This window comes from Saccostrea cucullata, unplaced genomic scaffold, assembly GCF_032062105.1.
Source record: "Saccostrea cucullata isolate Sc308-1 unplaced genomic scaffold, CSIRO_AGI_Scuc_v1 ctg7621, whole genome shotgun sequence".
Taxonomy (NCBI): Eukaryota; Metazoa; Mollusca; class Bivalvia; order Ostreida; family Ostreidae; genus Saccostrea; species Saccostrea cuccullata.
In genome coordinates this window covers 26,883-45,046 of record NW_026936985.1, presented here as the reverse complement: position 1 = coordinate 45,046, position 18,164 = coordinate 26,883, and the positions used below count along the sequence as shown (strand labels likewise).

The following is an 18,164-nucleotide window of genomic DNA, read 5'->3' as shown; positions in this document are numbered from 1 at the left end:
GTTGATTTATCATTATAATACTTTTCGATAAAGCAACAAAGGCTAACTTTTCACCATTTAAAAAATGGATTTCAAACTTTTTTCAATTTTTAAATTTCAGAGAATGAAAAGAGCAAGCGCAGTGAGCTGTGCAAAGCACTGCTTGTCAATACGAGCTCATAAAACAACGCCTTGTCAGAAAGCAAATTCGGACTTTGCATATTGATCCAAACGATTATTTTGATATTACATGTGGTCTTATACAGCCTTTAAAAGCTTACGTTTTATGTTAAAATATGTATGATTTGCTTTAGCCAAGTAAAAATTTACATCAGAGATTGATGCATACAGATAATAATCCAAATGCTACATGTATATATATTTAGTTCAAATGTATGGCATGGTAATGAAATGATAAGTATGACACTGTATTTCATAAAATAGTAAGGGTATACTTGCTGTGGATATTTTGTTAGAGAAACTTTACAGTAATCTAGAAAACCAGGGTGTAAATCCTTACCAGCGACGATTTTCTCCTTTCTTGTTATATTTCGTCCCACTGACTTCCCTGAGACATGCAATTAAAATGAAAGTCCTTACCATGTAAAAAATAATATACCGTAATTAATTTTACATGTATTTTAAGGAACGGGCGAATTTAGGTAAAAGAAAACGTTTACATGTAGGTTGGGTTGGCAACAAAGACCGTCGATTTATTAATTTGTTCCTTATTCTTTCTATACATGCAATGCGCATTTTAAATAGAAAGCAAACACCTTCTCTAACAGGGAAAACTTTACAACAACGAAATGCAAGTACAAAAATTTCATTACGCTCATGATAAATTGACAGGTTTATACAATTAATATACTCACAGTCAACAGAAACGCAACACTCTGATTTTATGGTGAAAACTATATACCGGATATAACTATGTACCAAAAAGTTAGGACATCTTTAACTTTGCCAAATCAGTTATTTAACAGTTAAAATGATTTTTATTCCATTACCGAAAGTTGATTTTTAGCCCTCTTAACAGATAACTTTTAAAACATCCCCCCTTCCAACCATTTAATTTTAAAACGTGCTAGTCCGCCATCTACAACATACGCAGCCCAATATCTACCATGCATTAGGTTTATCCATGTCTTTATTTGATCGAAATAAATATTCTTGGGCATTTCTAAATGTCTGTTTTTCAGATACTGCGGTCAAATTTTCTCTAACTTGGCTTAGTGTAGTAACCCTTAGACTTCTGGTCAAGTCATTCATGCTTTTGAAACACATAAGCCCTAAAAGTTGTTATATCGTGTAAATTTGCATCGGTAGCTCTTTTTTTATTTAAGAATGTTCAGCATTAGCGATGAAAATACATGTTTTAGTCACTTTGAGGAAATACAGGAATCCTAACGGCCTCAGGCAGACATTTTGGTTCTTGAGTTCAACAAAACGCATGTTCCCCTCGAATTCAGTCAATACATGTAAATGTATAATATTGCACTATTTTCCATGCTTTCTTGTCGCAAGGGTCCATGAATTGAATTTACATTACCCATGGTGATTTCATCTTTTGATACCTAAGAAAGGTTTGCATTTCTGGAAAAGTTTTTTTTCAATGATAATCCCTTGAAATTTTTCAACTCCTATAATAGCGATGTAAAAAAAATAATAACGAGCAGACACATAGCAGGAAGACCAAGGAAATCTTAGATTAGAAAAACTCCACCTAGGTTTGCTATAAACAAATAATTCTATTATTAAAATGCTTTTAAAATATAAAAAGAAAACATAGTTTTGACCAGAATTTTGACCAGTTCTTTTACAGAATAGGTTTTTAAAAAAACCAAACAAATCAAATATTTAGTAGAGATATCATTTCAACATATTCATTTATTATTAACTCAGAGATGTCACTCGTTATTTGCTAATAGCATTTCAGTTCCTAAAAACAACAAAAATCTGAATATGATATAAATATGTTTATTAAATAAAATAAATAGTAATTTCCAAGAAAAAATAACAACGAAAAGTAAAATCTGGATCCCTTTAATCCTGCCCAAGTTTTGTTTAACAAAATGATTACTTGTTTCATTGTTTTTGCAAAGGAAAACCAAAAACTTGCGCCTTATCAATATGGTTAATAGGAGGCACATAATGGCGTTATGTATAGAAAGTGCTTTGTTGTTGTTGTCTCATGAAATTTTATTCTCTCAGATACAGCTGTAGCAGAAGTTTGACACTTGAAGTGGTGCCTCAAATATTATATGAACATTAGCAGTGTAATTGCATCTACGGAAAACCAAAACAATATTTTGTTGTTAAACGTTAAATTAGATTGAGTAGAGGTAGTCAGTTAGAGTAAAAAGATAGGGATGAACCAATGATTTGTTGAGTTGTTCTTTAATCTTTTATTCTTAAACTACATGAAAACTTAAAAGAATTCTATTTACGAGAAGGTTTAGTTTTGTTACCTCTGTATGAGACTGAACCTTGTATCCATTCAATACCTAAATATGCTATTTTTTAATTATAAAGAAAATATTGACAAAAGACGTAATAAGTATATTTTTGGGTTATAAAGACATTGTTTGGTTATTTCAAAAAATATATAATTTTAATTGTTAGCTTTACAGACTTCTAGTTAAGCAATGTTCTATTAACTAATAACAGAAACCTTTATATCAAGAAAAAAAATCTGATATACATCTATTTACATTGTATGTACATGTTATCAGTAGTACAAAAATAATAATTAAAAAAACAATCGATCATCTAAATAATTTTAAAGGAACAGGTTTATATAAAAAAAATAATACCCCAAAAAACGTAACCGATGAAAAAAAGTTACATTTAGTTACACAATAAATAGTTGTAAGTAAATATTAAAAGGAGAATGCTTAATGCGCCCTTATTTCTAATAAATTATGACTAAAATTGTTTTTAAAATAACGCAAAATACCGTATATCAGGTTTTTCATACGTTAGAAATTTTGCGAAAAAGGGGTAGATTGTACAGTTTTTTTTTTAATTTTCATACGTTTCTTTTTACGATTGAGGATTTTTTTTAAATGGTAATACATTTATATGTCACATTATAGCTGACATAATTTTTGCATTTTTTTTATTTTGCAAATGAAAAATATAGCAGCAAAAGTGAGATATACATCATTGCAAAAAAAAAAAAAAAAAAAAAAAAAAAAAAAAATAAACATAAAAAAAACCGAATATACGGTACAATGATAAGAGAAAAAAAACTATAAAGTTTTCTTTAAATTCCGAAAGAAAATCCTTATTATATAACCTTTATGACACATCATTTTTACATTTTCACCTAATTATTGTTTGCAATATTCTTCTTAGTGTCGTTCATTTGTTTTCTTTTAAGAATTAGCATACACATTGTCTGTATTTAGAAAATCAGATAGTGCTTTGAAACAGAATTCATATTCTTCCTGAAATATAAAAGAAAATGCGTAGAATTTGTATTTATGACATTGTTTGTTTTGTTAGTTTTTTTTTTTTTATCTCCATATCACATGTACATCATACAAGAATTTACGTTATATATAAATGATTTAGAAGAAGAAAAAAAATTACGAATCTACGATTAATAAACCATAACAGACATAAACACAAATCGTACAAGTTTTATGAAAAATGAAATCTAATATTTACCAGCAGGAATTATCAGAAAATAATGTACACTTTTACAGGTGTAACAAACGAACACCTATACTATAAGATGTATTATCAAAGACTATTCATAGTTATCATTTTTTATAAAACACTGGTAAAATCAATTAAAATTCACCTTTGTAGATAATTATTAATATTGTATTTAAAGGTCAAGTACGGAGATTTTTGTAATATTGGAAAAATATATACATAAGTGTCTACCGGTCTCATATGATTTAAATTCCCTTAGCTGTTTAATTGAAAACCGCCTGGTATGAATTATGCTGCGCGATTAAAATTTACCTGGACTATCAATATTTTTTTAGTGACGGGAGGTATCGCCCATAACTGACTGCAGTGACTGAGCGAGAGAAAGACAGATTGGGAGTTTACTGGTTGTTTACAAGTGCTTTTAAAAAATCCTTTCTAGGGTTATGGTGCAGAGCGCAGCTTTGAACTGTTATGTAAAATTTATACAGAGTGTTAAGTTTATTTCTTTTCTCGAAGGACCCAAAGAGATAGAGCACACAGTACACAGTACAGCGCATTAACAAACATCCGCAAAATTTCAATACATAAAATTATAAAATTTAGTAAATCTATCTGTGAGCAAGTAGAGGAAAAAATACACACGCATTGTTATTTCAAACTGACGAGATCAATAAATGTTACACTGATTTTTTTGTATGGGACCGGCATACCGGGGCAGTGGAGAGTTATTGAGTTTGCACTGACATAAAATGCAAAGAGTGTTCTTGAAATATAGCAAATATATTATTACACGTAAATCGAAGTCTTTTTTTAAAAAGTAACTTGATACAACACAGGAGTTCAATATTATCCCTATATCGCAAACAAATTCCATCTCATTTTCGCTGCTTTTTATCTGTCGGGTGCTCATTACCGCTACATCTTCCTAGTGGTAGAGCGTTCGCTTCGTGATCGGGAGGCCCGGGTTCGATTCTCGATCGCGGCGCCGCGTCATACCTAAGACGTAAACAAAGGTAGTGACTGTTCCTTCGCCAAGCGCTCGGCACTAGAAGTGAAAGTCACGGGTCTTTCGGATATGACCTTAAAAACGTAGGTCCCGTGTCACGGTAGGCGTTGGCACGATAAAGAACCCTCACTGCTCAATGGCCCTGAGTGCCGAGTATAGGTCTAAATTTGAAGCCCTTCACCGGCATCGGTGACGTCTCCATATGAGTGAAAAATTCTCAAGAGGGACGTTAAACAATATATATACATACATCTTCCGAAATCACAAAACCTTTACATTGTGAAAATGGCGATTGCATTTGCAGAGTATGTGTTCTAAACCATAGAATCCACTCACAATGTCGTCAAGGTACATGTACAAACATTACGTGTGTGTGTGTGTTTTAAATAAAAAGATGGGGAGGGGGAGGGGACATGAGAATTAAAATCAAGGACATAAAGTCACGAAAATGGTTTATTCAGTTATATATGTGAAGTTCCGAGATGCTCAGCAGGATCGTGCATGGTTATAGGTTTCTATGTTGATACGGGAAAGGGACTAGTATACTGGTGGGGAATACCCACAAGCAATAAAATTATACCGTATAAGGCCATTCTCTATTTACATGAAAAAACACACAATCTTCTTGCATAGAACGACATATAGATGTGATTGACGGGGATTCTTTTTAATATATATATTTTTGAGATATTTTACGCTCTTACATTTTTTTTATTAAAAAAGGGGGGTATCGATCCATTCTTCAGGCGCCTGTGCGAAATCTTTTTTCGGACCGAAAAAATCAGAGTGACCAATGTCACACTATATCTCATAATTAAATACGTACCTGTTTTGCAGTTTTTGGTATTAAAACAAAAAAATATATATATGCTTTACTTGTTTCATGTATTTTAAGCTTGACAAGAAATAGTGTATGGATGATGAGTAGATAAGGTAACGCAAGCTTAACAGGAACTCTAAGGAAAATGTTGAGAAAAATGAAAGGTGAAATTTTTTTTTATAATGCCCTGACATTAAAGATTTTGCTGCTCCGTGATTTAATGATATGTCCTGATAACTCACCCAAAATTGATATCAATTTACAACATTTTGATATGAAATTTTGAAGACCATATGAGTAAAGATTCGTTTATATTAAATGTGACATTTTGCCTGATTATGTCATTAAATATAATATGTATTTTTCTGTGCAACAAGTCAGCTTAATTTTTGAACGGCCGTCATAATGTCTATAGCAGGATTTTCTTGTTGTTTTATTTAAATTTCGGAAATTAATTTCCAAAAATTTAAACGCCGCCTTTTTATTGAAAAATGAGACATGTTTGCATGCTGAATGTTCTATTTTCATTTTGATTGAAATGGGGGTACGATTTGAAGCAACCACTTGCGGCCACAGAGTTATTTGCTGACCACTTTTGACTTTGCTTATAATATTGTTTACATGGTTTCACAGGTGACTATCATTGCTCATTGAGTCTACTAGTTTATTAATTAGTAATCTAACGAATAAAACAACGTATTCTACATAGATGCAAATAATGATCTAACGGTTTCGATTTTCATGGTGAACGTTTTTGAATATCCGTTTTAATTTATTTTCAATATAAAAAAAAAATTATTGCTTCTTGGAGAATTTCCCGTTTTACTTTCATTATTCTCGGATTCTTACTTCGATGACATATTCATGTAGACAGGCCTAACATATTCTGATTGCTTCATAATGGGCTCAAACATAATCGGTTGATTCTGTAAACTACGAAAGCCCAGAAGGCTCATTCGAGATTCAAGGTTCGAAAAACGAGATTCGAAATTCGAGATTCAAGTTTCGAGATTCAGGATCCAGATTAACTAATCAAAAGCTCCCAAAAGGCTCATTCGAGATTCAAGGTTCAAAATACGAGATTCGAAATTCGAATTTCGAGATTCAAGATCCAGATTAACCAATCAAAAGCGTTCAAGATTTGATTACTCCCCTTTATAATGATTTTACTATCAAGAAATCATTTAGTATATAAATAACAAATTAGTCATGTAATAAAATTACAATGCAAGAAGGAGTGTTATTTATATAAGAAGGATATTTAAATAATCATTGGATTTTTGATCAGCAAGATACACTTCAATTTATATTATGGCTTCTTAAATATTAAGTAGAATACATATATCAGGAATATATATATATATATATATATATATATATATATATATATATATATATATATATATATATATATATATTTGTATTGTCTACTTTGTTTACCGGGTTGATGACATATAAATAAAGTTATGCATACGTAGCAAGTGTCTAAAGGTTAACAATAACCCCACCCCTACTCACCCCGCCTGCCCATTTTTCCAAACACACTGAAAGGCTTGAAACTTGAAAGACGACGTAGTATTGATAAAGAAAAATCGCGTTCGTTTTCCTGATAGAGGAAATACATAAAAATTAAGTATTTAACTATCTTCATCCAATGCTTTGATCTCTTGAATTAATTAAAAAATTTAATTATATCTACAATACAGATTGGCGATATGAATTAAAATAAATGCGGCATTTATTTTATCTTATATCAAATAGTAGATGAGTCTAAATTACATGCAGAACTATATAGCGTTATGGTGTTATATTTTAGTCTCTGACCATAGCTTTATGGGCAAAGACTGCAATATACCCTTATTAAACCTTATTTAACGCTAGAGTTCGATTCAGCAGTCAAGTCTCGCTGCACAAATGTATCCTTTATAAATGTAATGAAAATATACCCTTAAATTATTGTGCAGTGTAGATACGATTCATAAAATTTCATATCTAATTATAATTAAATGCAACTTTCTCCATCAGCAACGATCTGATGAAATAATATTACTTGACCTGCTTTTTCAGCAAGTCAACGATAAGACCATGTAATATTACATATATACGTATTTACTACTTTGTTAAATTAGAAAAATAAGATTATATATGTATTTTTTTAAAATGTAATCCAAATTTTATTTTTATTTCGTTTTAATTCATTAAACATTTTTTCTTGCATTATCATTTAAGCAAATGATTCATTTGTTATAAATATATTCAACGATTTCTTGATAGTAAAAACGTTACGAAGGGAAGTAATCAAAAGTTGAACCCGCTTTTGATTGGTTAGTTTGGATCTTAAATTTCGAAACTCGAATTTCGAATCTCGAATTCTGAATCTCGCATTTCGAAACTTGAATCTCGAATGAGCCTTCTGGGCTTTAGTACTACGAAGTAAACGCACGTCTATCTTCGAGTTTACCTTAAATAACACGGTATAGCGTAGAAACTAGTCATTTTAATCAGTTATTGGTTGTTTGTAAAGTAGCGCCTATACAGCAATTGTCTCTGATGACGTCATGAAAAAGAGCGATAACTTTATCGCCCATGTCTATAAATAACGATATTTGAACAGGTATATTGCGTCTATGTCTGGATTTTTTTTTAAAAATAAACACAACCATAAACTTTCATTTAATGCTTTTGATGATTTATAAACATAATTTTAAGATCTATTTTTTCCGTACTTGACCTTTAATGTGTATAAACATGTATAATTCGACAAGTCTACATATATTTTTTTTTCATTCATTAAGAGTTAATCAATAAAATATACCTTTGTAGATATCATCTCTGGTCTTCTACACTGTAGTTGCTGTACAATAGTAAATATGTCCACCTCTTCGTCGTGCTGTAGCTGTTCTATGGCGTTATACACAGCAATAAACACTCCGCAACAGGTCGCACCGTCCCTTTTGCGTAAAATAAATACTTTTTTAAAAATAACCTAGAATATTGTTTTATCTATCTCAAAGATAATTTGACTTTAAGTGTATTCTAAGAAATATTCATTATTTTCCGTAAATTGTTAAGTTCATCCTTACCTATAAAATTCATTTTTGACCTTTGAGTTTTACTCACTTAAAAAAAATATTAATTTATTTGTTGAAAGGGCTTGAATAGTTTACATGTGTGTTTCTTAACAAATAGCCTTGCCTCCCCTTGTATACCTTTGATTTTTTAACTGTTACTGAATTGATCTATATATTTTAATTTTTTTGTCTAGCCCTTTTCTTTTGAATGATTTACACTTGGGCTGTTATATTTAGATTTTTTGTTGGAACATTGGAGTTAAAAAATCTTTTCCTTGGATTTTTTTCAATTTTTATTTGAATGACTTCAAACATTTACAAAAATTGTCTGATAAGGCATCACAAAACTCCCTTTTTTAATAAATGCCAAGCATATACCCAAAGGCCCAGTATTTACTTTGATATCACGGTGACGTGTCCGTCTGGGTGATATTTCCGATCAAGGCTGAATTGCTTGATGAGGTTTGTCAAACAAGAAGTTTCTTTCGGCAGTGCATCATCGGAACTCCAATTTAGGCATTCAAATACTTGTATTTCATGATTTTCTGAGCTTTCCTGTCAGAATATGTTTTATTTTTAAAGTCATTTTTACATACCTATAAAGCACATGTCTTTGTTAACTGAGCATAAGAACATATTGATATTTCAATACAAATAATTTAATAAGCGTCTATTTCGGAAAAAAAAAACAATTTACCTCCTTATTCGTAATGTTTATAGTTGTTTTTCTTATTTCCTTGGTTAGTGATGTCTCTGTACCCTTAGTAAGTTTGTAGGAACTTAATTTGACAGGATTATGTTGATGCTCTATCCAGCTTTGTAACTGGAATAAAAATCATTAAATTATAGTTTAGAATTTTATAATGAAAAAATAGCATCAAATTAAACAAAATATTTACTGGGGATGCACAAAGCAAGTTATCACCAAAAATGATTGAAGAATATTAAAATTACCTCTTTCACTTCTGATAATGGGTTTAATGAAATTAGGAATGCTGACTCGTGATCAATTAGCAGACGAACAAGGTCTATGGCCGCGCCAGACACCGGATATTGTGCTGATATAAACTCCTCAGCTCGGGTGAATGACTATAAGCCAAGACAGAAGATACAAGTGGACATGTAAATATGTCAAAATAGCACGTAAAGTACACAACATGTTCATGAAATGATTATTATTAAATTATCATCAAACTTTGGTTTATAGATTAATAAAGGGATTAGTTCGAAAAAGTTATTGGACATGATCTTTGTTATATTTATTCTTTAAACATTCTTTTAAAAAACACACAATAAGTGTGAAGACATCATTGTGTCTTAAAATATTACAAATTATGAGATTTATATACATACAGATACATTCACTGCATTGTAGTAAGACTCTCGACCAGGTACATGGGAAGTCAAATAGACCAGATATCGCTCAACTAAAGATAAAAAAATCATAAAATGTATTTAAGGACATTCTTCACAAATAAAGTTTAACTCTCTTAACCAATATTTCTGCCAAGAATAAAGTAATGTACATTGCTCGAGTGATTGATAACGTACATGTATCTGTGGGAAGTTTACAGAGACTCAAATTTAGCCATATTTCCTTAATTTTAACGATACGTTAATTGAACGATTTTTTGGTCCTTAGAGAGATAGTGATAGCCTCATACAATAAAATTTATGCAAATGTACATATTAAGACTTAATACAGCTGTATTACATTTTACCAATCTATTATTATTGCTAAAAATTCCAACATTATATCAACGCTTATCTTTCTCCTTCTATGTTATTTGCAATTGTCTTTTTTTTTTTTTTAAAAAAAAGTCCAAAATAAATCGACATACCTGGTAACACTGATTTTGTAAAGTTCAGTTTTGAAAATTTCTTTCCACTCTTGAAATCATGGGCATTATATCGTGGTTTTAAGCTAATCAGTTCCTAAAAATCCAATGAAGATCATAGTATTTCTTGATTTTGTGAATTTTAGAAAGGAACATCAATAATAAATATTTATAACGTATACAAATTGTGCATTTGTTTTTGTTTCAACTGCAAGCAAATACTTTTTTATCATCTAAACATCACAAAAGTTTAAAAGATTGTCAAATATCTGATTATAAACATTGGGTATTCTCACATTGAATTCATTGGTTAGATGTTTCTGTGTATTTATTCTGTCGACATCTCCATAATGGTGGAGAAATTCGTCTTTTTTCTTATATTGGGCTTTTCTTCTGAAGAACTCATACAAAGCATGGTAAAGAAATACGTACTGGTCCTAAAATGAAACAATGTCAAGTTATTCTTCTTACTTTTGTCTATGCATTTTTCAATTGCAAACTAGTTCAATTCGAGAAAATATTCTCTCTCTCTCTCTCTCTCTCTGTATATATGAAAAAGAATATCTTCATCTCCATCTCTCTTTTTTTTATTCAAGATAGAGCAGTAAATTAAGAATTTCAAAATATAATTAAAAATTGCAGTTTCCTTATATACAAACCACATTCTGTATCATTGTCATCCTGTCTTTACGCATGACCTTGACATACTCTATGATATTGACCTTGCCCTCGTCCTCGCCATATCTGGACAAAACGTCAAGGGCGATAAATGTCCCTGTTCGCCCAATTCCCGCACTGTAAAGCATTTATATATGAAGAGAAAAATTACATTGGTTTAAAGCAGTTTAGCGATCAAAGATCAAAGGAAATTTCAGATTCAAGTAGTTTACTTAAAAAATAGATGGATGGAAAAAATATATAAAGAAAAGTTTAGTTTCTTAGTCTTCTTTAAAATTTGAAAGTACTTAATATCTATTTTCAGGACAATAGCATTTTATATAACGAATATGATGCTCAAAATTTCGCCCATTAATGTATAACGTATGTCCTTAAGTATTACCTGCAATGGACAATAATTGGATGCTGAGAAGGTTGGACTTTGTGTCTAAAGTGACGATGGAAGACAACCAAATTCAGAGGATTGGGAGTCCCGTGATCTGGCCATCGTGTGTAATGAAACTGTACCACCGTCCTTGACCCAGTGACCTTTAAATAAGCACACACTGCAATTAATGTATTATGCATTGCAATGATATACATGAACCTTAATAAAATACACGAATCTACTTTTTTCCTAATGCTTCATTTACAGTTTATTTCTATATACCCTCTTTTTCCGAACAGTCATTTTTCTCTCGACGAAATATGCATATACTTTTTCTTCAACCAAAGTTACGGAAAATGGATTGATTTCCAGATACTTTCCTACATCTGGCCAATATTGGAGACATTTCACCTAAAAGAAGGTTCATGATAAAAATAATTTGCATTTTTGTTAAGAAAAAAAATAGGAAAATAAAATTTATGTTTATGCCAAGTTTTCAGGAAATTGATATAAAGTTTTAGGACTATAAAATCTTTAATACTGTGATTTCAAAACCAGGTTAGAGCAGATTTAGTCGACAAAACTGAGGATAGGAATTTTCTACAATTGATATTTTTCTTGAAACTATGACACAAGTGATGATATCTTTAAAAAAATCATATTAATTCAAATAAATTTCTCTATATTTTAATAGATAAAGCAATACATGAAACCTTTGGTCCCTCAATAAGGTTGGTCAACATGACGATGTAATCTACATTCTCCTGCCAAATCATTCTCCAGTGGTCAATCACAGTGTTTTCACGTGGGCCTAAAGAAATATATAGTAAGCTTAACTTTTAGTGAAAGAAAAATTCATAGGTAAAGAACCTTATTATTCAAAGGAATAATATAAATCTTCTATAAGTTTGGATAATATTTTTCAGATGGACTTTGACAATTTGATTTTCTTACCTTGGCAAGCAATAAACTCCTTTTTCCCCTCCATATTCTAAAAGACAAATATTACAGTGCAGTTAAAAAAATATTAATATTAAGTTCAAGCTTTCATAGCAGAAAAAAATAATTAAAGTAAATTATATGTGTTAATTACCTCGATATAATTTGCATTGATGTAATCATAGGTGAAGCCATTACCAACTTCTAAAATAACGCGGGAATGATCATCTGTAAGAAAATTATGAATTTCTATTATTGGTGTCTATTGCATTAAAATCACATACAATTTCATTGAGAGTACCTATAATTCATGACAGTAATGCATGTTATCACAAGTTTTTCTTTTGTTTTCATAACATTGGGAGTCATTTACGCTAAAGCAGATTACACTTGAAACACCCAATATAATATAAAAGAAAAAAGAAAAGATGTATGCTTATTAAAGTAGTAGTTCATCTTATCAATGCTAATGGCTATTATACTTAAGAGTTTAAACTCTGAAGAATTACTTAACACACATTTATGAGCATTTTTTTCCAGGTGTATTATATCCATCTTCATCTTCCTTTTTGCACTGAGTGTCTTAGCATTTCGGTATATAAAATTTTATTATTTAGATTTAATAATAAACATCTTAATATTTAAAAAAGGAAGGTTCAAACATTGAACATTATCTGCCCTTTTATTTTTTTATACTTTTGAAAAATAAAATTCATTTTAAGATCTAAAAAATGCATCTTATGAGGTTCAAACGTTATAACAACGTTATGGCTTGTTAACGTTATTTTGACGTAACGTCAATGTGTACCAATACCGTGCGCATTATTTTTGTAGTTTCTGAAAAGTGATGCTGCTTTGAATAGAAATCGCGTTTTAATAGTTTAATTTTCAAGTAAATAGGCCAACGTCAAAATATGTTTGACTTTTACCAAATGTTTTGTGTGCTTGTATATTCACGCCATCAATTTAAAGAAAGCAACAGCACTTTTCAAGTAAAGTAAAATGTCTTTTATATTCCAAAAAAATGGTTAAGATCTATGCAGTGTATGCTCTTGCGAAAATACGATTTTAGGCATTTCGATGTAAAATATACCTGTACACAATAACACGACATAATTGATAAAATACATTTTCTTGAGAGTTAATGAATATTCGTAGTAAACAAAGGATATACATTGGTATTAATCGACTTAATAAAACCTGAAAATAATATTCTGTTTAATAATAAAAAGCATTTTTCATGGTTAAAAAATTCTTAAATCTGCCTCTCATTGCACATGAAATACGCCCTTTTTACCAACATGACGTCATATTTACAAGCTCATCTCGATCAGTGATTTATTTATAACCAGCTACATAGGATTTAACTAGCAACTTTTTTCTGCATTGATTAGTTTTATTGCTTTTTATTAGGCTAATACAATAAAAAAAATATTTTATTTTCAGGTATTATGAGAAATACATAAAAGTCATAGGCCCCGCCCCCTTTTTCAAGCCTTAACAATGCACTCTGAAAAATAATAAAGAATAAAATGTATTCAATATAAGTTACACATGTATCCTATCAAATTCACGTTTTACAAACTGTTCTGATACAACATTTCATGAATATAAAATATTTATGAATGCATGTAATTTAATTCTGATTGTAAACTACTCTTATATTGCTGTAAAAATAAGTTTACTTTGAATATTCGGCGTAAACCACATCAGAAACGTGTAAATTCGCTTGACGTTAAAATAAATTGTGCAGAGTTAAATGGTGGACTTTAGGCAAAATTGTGTTTTTTGGTACACTTAATGGATGAACATTAAGTTATGGGGAATGCTATCCTAGTTAAACTCAAATCTAAACACTCAAAACGCGCAAACTGTACTAAGTTTAAACCGTATACACTGTGCAACTATTAAATGCATTTCTAAATATCAAAATTAAAAGAATATTAAATTTTATTCAACTGCTTAAGAACTACTTTCTTTTCAAATTTTTATTCACTTTTCAAAGATGAAAGAATTGTTCATACAGGTTCTTATTGAAAATGAAATCATAAAATATTAGAAAGAGTAATTTTACATGGAAAAGTGGTTTTGAATCTGTTCCTGAGCATGTTTTCTGCTGTTTTAGCTGTTTCACAGGAAAATCTTTCTCCATAAGGAAGAGACTAAAAAAAAATACTGCTCGATGATCAAAGGATATTATGTAAAACGGTATTTATAAACGCTTTGAAATGAAAACAATGTTAATCTGACTAGTTAAAATGATCAAAGAATAACTTTATTTCTGATAGAGAATGCTCATGAGGTAATCTTTAAACATTCTAATGCTGAAATGGAAAGAAAATATTTTTTAAAAATACAAAACGAAAGGCTGCAGGCTTAGGAACGTAAAATTGTACGAAGAGAAAATGATTATAAGCAATTCAATAATCTTATTTTCACTTTAAATGTTTAAGTACTGACCTTAAACTCCTTCTGAAATCCTTCCATTTCATTGGCTTCCTTACGTGTGATTAAAGTCAGTAAATCAGACACAGCGACATCCTTGTATACAGACAGATCATTATAATACACAGCCTTCTCAGGGTTTTCTATTTGTGGCTCTTCTTCTGGGTCCTCGATCGGTACCGAAACATTACCTATGTTTGTGAACAACTTGTTTTCTGAAATCATAAAAAAAGAACATAATAATTAAAAACTGACAATCATAAAAGATGTTAGCAATTTCCTCTCGAAATAAGATGAAACAATACAAAAGTCTTTTAAGATATATGAAGAATATTTACATGTCATGATATTTTAATTACCAGAAGATGGAGTGTGTTTCTTTTTATATAGAACCATATCAGACTTTGTATTTTGATGCATTCGTCTTTTGTATCTTCAATAAAAAATATTATTAATTCAATGTAATGATACATTCTCATACACTATTAGTTTCACAGATTAGGTTCATTTATGTAGATTTTTGAAGCCAAAAAATCTTTCAAACATACCTGAGTAATATGACGACGATGATTATTAAAATCAATAGAAATAATGCAGCACCTAGCCCAGCACCAATAGCTGTAGTCGGCAAAGAAGTCGTGTCACTTACAGTTAGTTCTAGGAAAGATTTATTTATCATATGAAACACTATTTGGGGACAAATCTCAATGTTAATGGCAAAGTGGAATTAATAAAAATATGGCGTCAATACATAGGTGTAAAATTGATATGAGCAATTAAATCATGTTCTAAGAATGGTTACAACATTAATTTTTAATTATATGACCAACTACAATAAATATTGACATCATTCACAATAATGTACATTTCCCCATTACTTCTAAAACGTTTCAGAAGTCGTATCTTTTCAATTAAAGTTTAATTAAAGTTAATAAAATCATAAATTTTTAAAATATATAATGTTCCTTGATATATTATTTTGTCCTTTGAAAGTAAATATTATCAGGAAATAAGCAGACAAATATCAAATTTATCCTCGTCAACTTACTCATAGAACATCTCTCGCCCATAAAATCACCTGTACATCCTCCTATACACGATCCGTTGTTTGAGAGACAGGTTCCGTTCAAACAGTTTGAACTACATTGATTTTCACACTCTTGACCATAATAATCCGATTTACAAACTAAAAAAAAAAACAAATAAAATACTTTTCAATTTTCACATTCAATTTGTGACTAGTATTTAAAAGAGCTAATTAAAATTATTGTAAGATAAACCTAATTTACGAACGCAGAACTTTTCTTTACAAAAATTTGTAATAGAAAAAGTTAAGGTTTTGGCAATAATAAAGGTATTTTCTAAATAAATACCATCACAGTATCGACCTTTCCATCCTATCTTACAAGTACAACTTCCATCGTCTTGGTTACAACCGGAAATACACCCACCACTGCAGGTTTGCAGACAGTCAGCTCCAAATTTCCCGTCAATACACCCAGAAGTACACAAACCACTGCTTTTATGCAAACCTTTTTGCAATTTTGATGACAGGTCTGTTCACATCGATCGCCATATTTACCAGCTGGACATTCTCCTTCACAACTCCCCGAGTTTCTGTTGCAATTTGATTGGCATGAAGCACTGCATCTCTGTTCACATTTTTGTGAATAAAATCCACTCTTACACCCAACAGTGCAAACACCAGTCACATTGTTGCATGCCTGATTGATACAATTAACATTGCACACTTGTGAGCAATTAGTTCCAAAATGAGTTGAATCACATCCTAAATAGTAAACATAAGGTTTATCTTTGGGGTCTTATGAAATTGAAAATTGTCTGAATTTCAAAAAGTTATGTAGCTACCTGTATGAGCCAAAATTTATTTCATTTTTTTTTGGGCCCTTACAAGTATATGTTCACAAAACTTAATTCCTGTAATGAACAAAAAATACGCATTTTTTTTATAAAATTAAAATGAATACCAACAATTATAACCCAACGAACAGAATGAACTCTATTTATTTTGTGGAATACGTCATTACATTATAAATGTAAGATTTTCTGTCTTAACGAGTACATAGCATAGCAAAACAAGCTGTTAGCATAGAAAATAGGAAAAAAAAATATTTTGAATAAAAAAACTTACTGTTGCATGTATCACCGCTCCAGTTTGGTTTACATCCATTAATACAAGTACCATTTTGACTGCAGTTGAATTGTCTACAGTTTTTATTGCATAACTTATCACAAAATAAACCATAAAGACCACTGTTGCATCCATTACTACAACTTCCATTATTTTGGCTGCATTCTTTATTAAAGCAAGCATTTCTACAATGTATATCGCATTTTGCTCCGTAATAGCCTGGTCCATAAAACCCAGTTTCACATCCAATTGTGCAGATTCCATTGCCTTTGTTACATTTTTGTTCAGCACAAGGCCAATGACATTTTAATTCACATCTTTCCCCATAGACCACTCGTTACAGGAAGTACACAAACCGTTAATTTGGCTGCAGACTTTATTGGACAAGTCGAGGGACAGACGTTCTGACATCTATCTCCCATATCCTTGATTACACCCTCGGGTGCAGATAGCCTTTCCATTGCATTGCGTCTCTACGCAATTTCCAGTATTTCCGAATAAACATACAAGTGCATACATGTATTACATCCTTTAAGTAGATCAATTGCAAGACTGGAACATTTATACACAGAACTAAACTCCTCAGTGTTCACTCAACATTTTTTAAATGTTTTAAATAACAAATGTATACACTAAATGATTTCTTTAATTTATGGTAAATAATGCATATTTCTGTTCGACATTGCGTAAAATGCATGTAATCATCTCGACAGAATTTTAAGCCAAGTTTCACATGATCTCTCTCAATATGAAAATTTACATAAAATAATATACATGGAGTAAGATCACCACTCACTCTAATTACTGTAAGAAATCCTTTCCTTGTCGATACCATGTACCCATTAATAGGAGACTAGCACATTTGCTACCAAACCGTTTAAATTTTGTGGAGGGGCTGTTATTTCTTATCAAAATACCAAATGTCTTAAATGGGATTCAGAGCCCTTGATTTGATTTGTGTATCATCATACAAATGCCTTCTGGTCAATATCATTGGGTGTTAAGCACACTTTTAAGGATGTGCAGACTGTTTAAGAAAGATAGACAACCACAGTACCAATTTCTTATCATTTTTTTGCCATTGAAGTTGTTTGTTTTAAGATTTCTGATACTGTTTCAAATTTTATATGTAATGGAAATCTTGGTTAAATTTTGTCCTATGCTTTTGAATTGTGACAAATTGGCGATAAAAATGAAGCAAAC

At 30.6% G+C, this 18,164-nt stretch overlaps 1 protein-coding gene and 1 long non-coding RNA gene across 2 annotated transcripts; both read right to left on the bottom strand.

Annotated features, from left to right (window-relative positions):
- Window positions 1-3,289: 3,289 nt before the first annotated feature.
- LOC134247007 (receptor-type tyrosine-protein phosphatase mu-like) lies at window positions 3,290-15,034 on the bottom strand. The gene is made up of 16 exons (XM_062729360.1): window positions 14,825-15,034; window positions 14,439-14,526; window positions 12,519-12,592; window positions 12,380-12,416; window positions 12,139-12,236; window positions 11,708-11,836; window positions 11,441-11,586; window positions 11,040-11,175; window positions 10,677-10,817; window positions 10,384-10,477; window positions 9,896-9,969; window positions 9,497-9,631; window positions 9,240-9,365; window positions 8,940-9,097; window positions 8,287-8,422; window positions 3,290-3,431 (listed from the first exon to the last, which is right to left on the bottom strand). Exons 1-16 carry the CDS (start codon window positions 15,032-15,034, stop codon window positions 3,360-3,362), a joined length of 1,854 nt encoding a protein of 617 aa, XP_062585344.1. The 3' UTR covers window positions 3,290-3,359.
- A 134-nt stretch (window positions 15,035-15,168) lies between these two features.
- Window positions 15,169-15,990, bottom strand: LOC134247010 (uncharacterized). The gene is made up of 3 exons (XR_009987748.1): window positions 15,858-15,990; window positions 15,358-15,466; window positions 15,169-15,242 (listed from the first exon to the last, which is right to left on the bottom strand). It is a non-coding gene; the product is annotated as an uncharacterized LOC134247010 (long non-coding RNA).
- Window positions 15,991-18,164: the final 2,174 nt, after the last annotated feature.

Coding starts and splice junctions, on each gene's coding strand:
- LOC134247007 (XM_062729360.1), bottom strand. CDS start 15,034: ATGATTTCAGAAAACAAGTTGTTCACAAACATAGGTAATGTTTCGGTA. Junction 11,587..11,707: donor TGACTGTTCGGAAAAAGAGG/GTATATAGAAAT, acceptor GCTTATTTAAAG/GTCACTGGGTCAAGGACGGT. Junction 9,366..9,496: donor CATTATCAGAAGTGAAAGAG/GTAATTTTAATA, acceptor TTTTTATTCCAG/TTACAAAGCTGGATAGAGCA.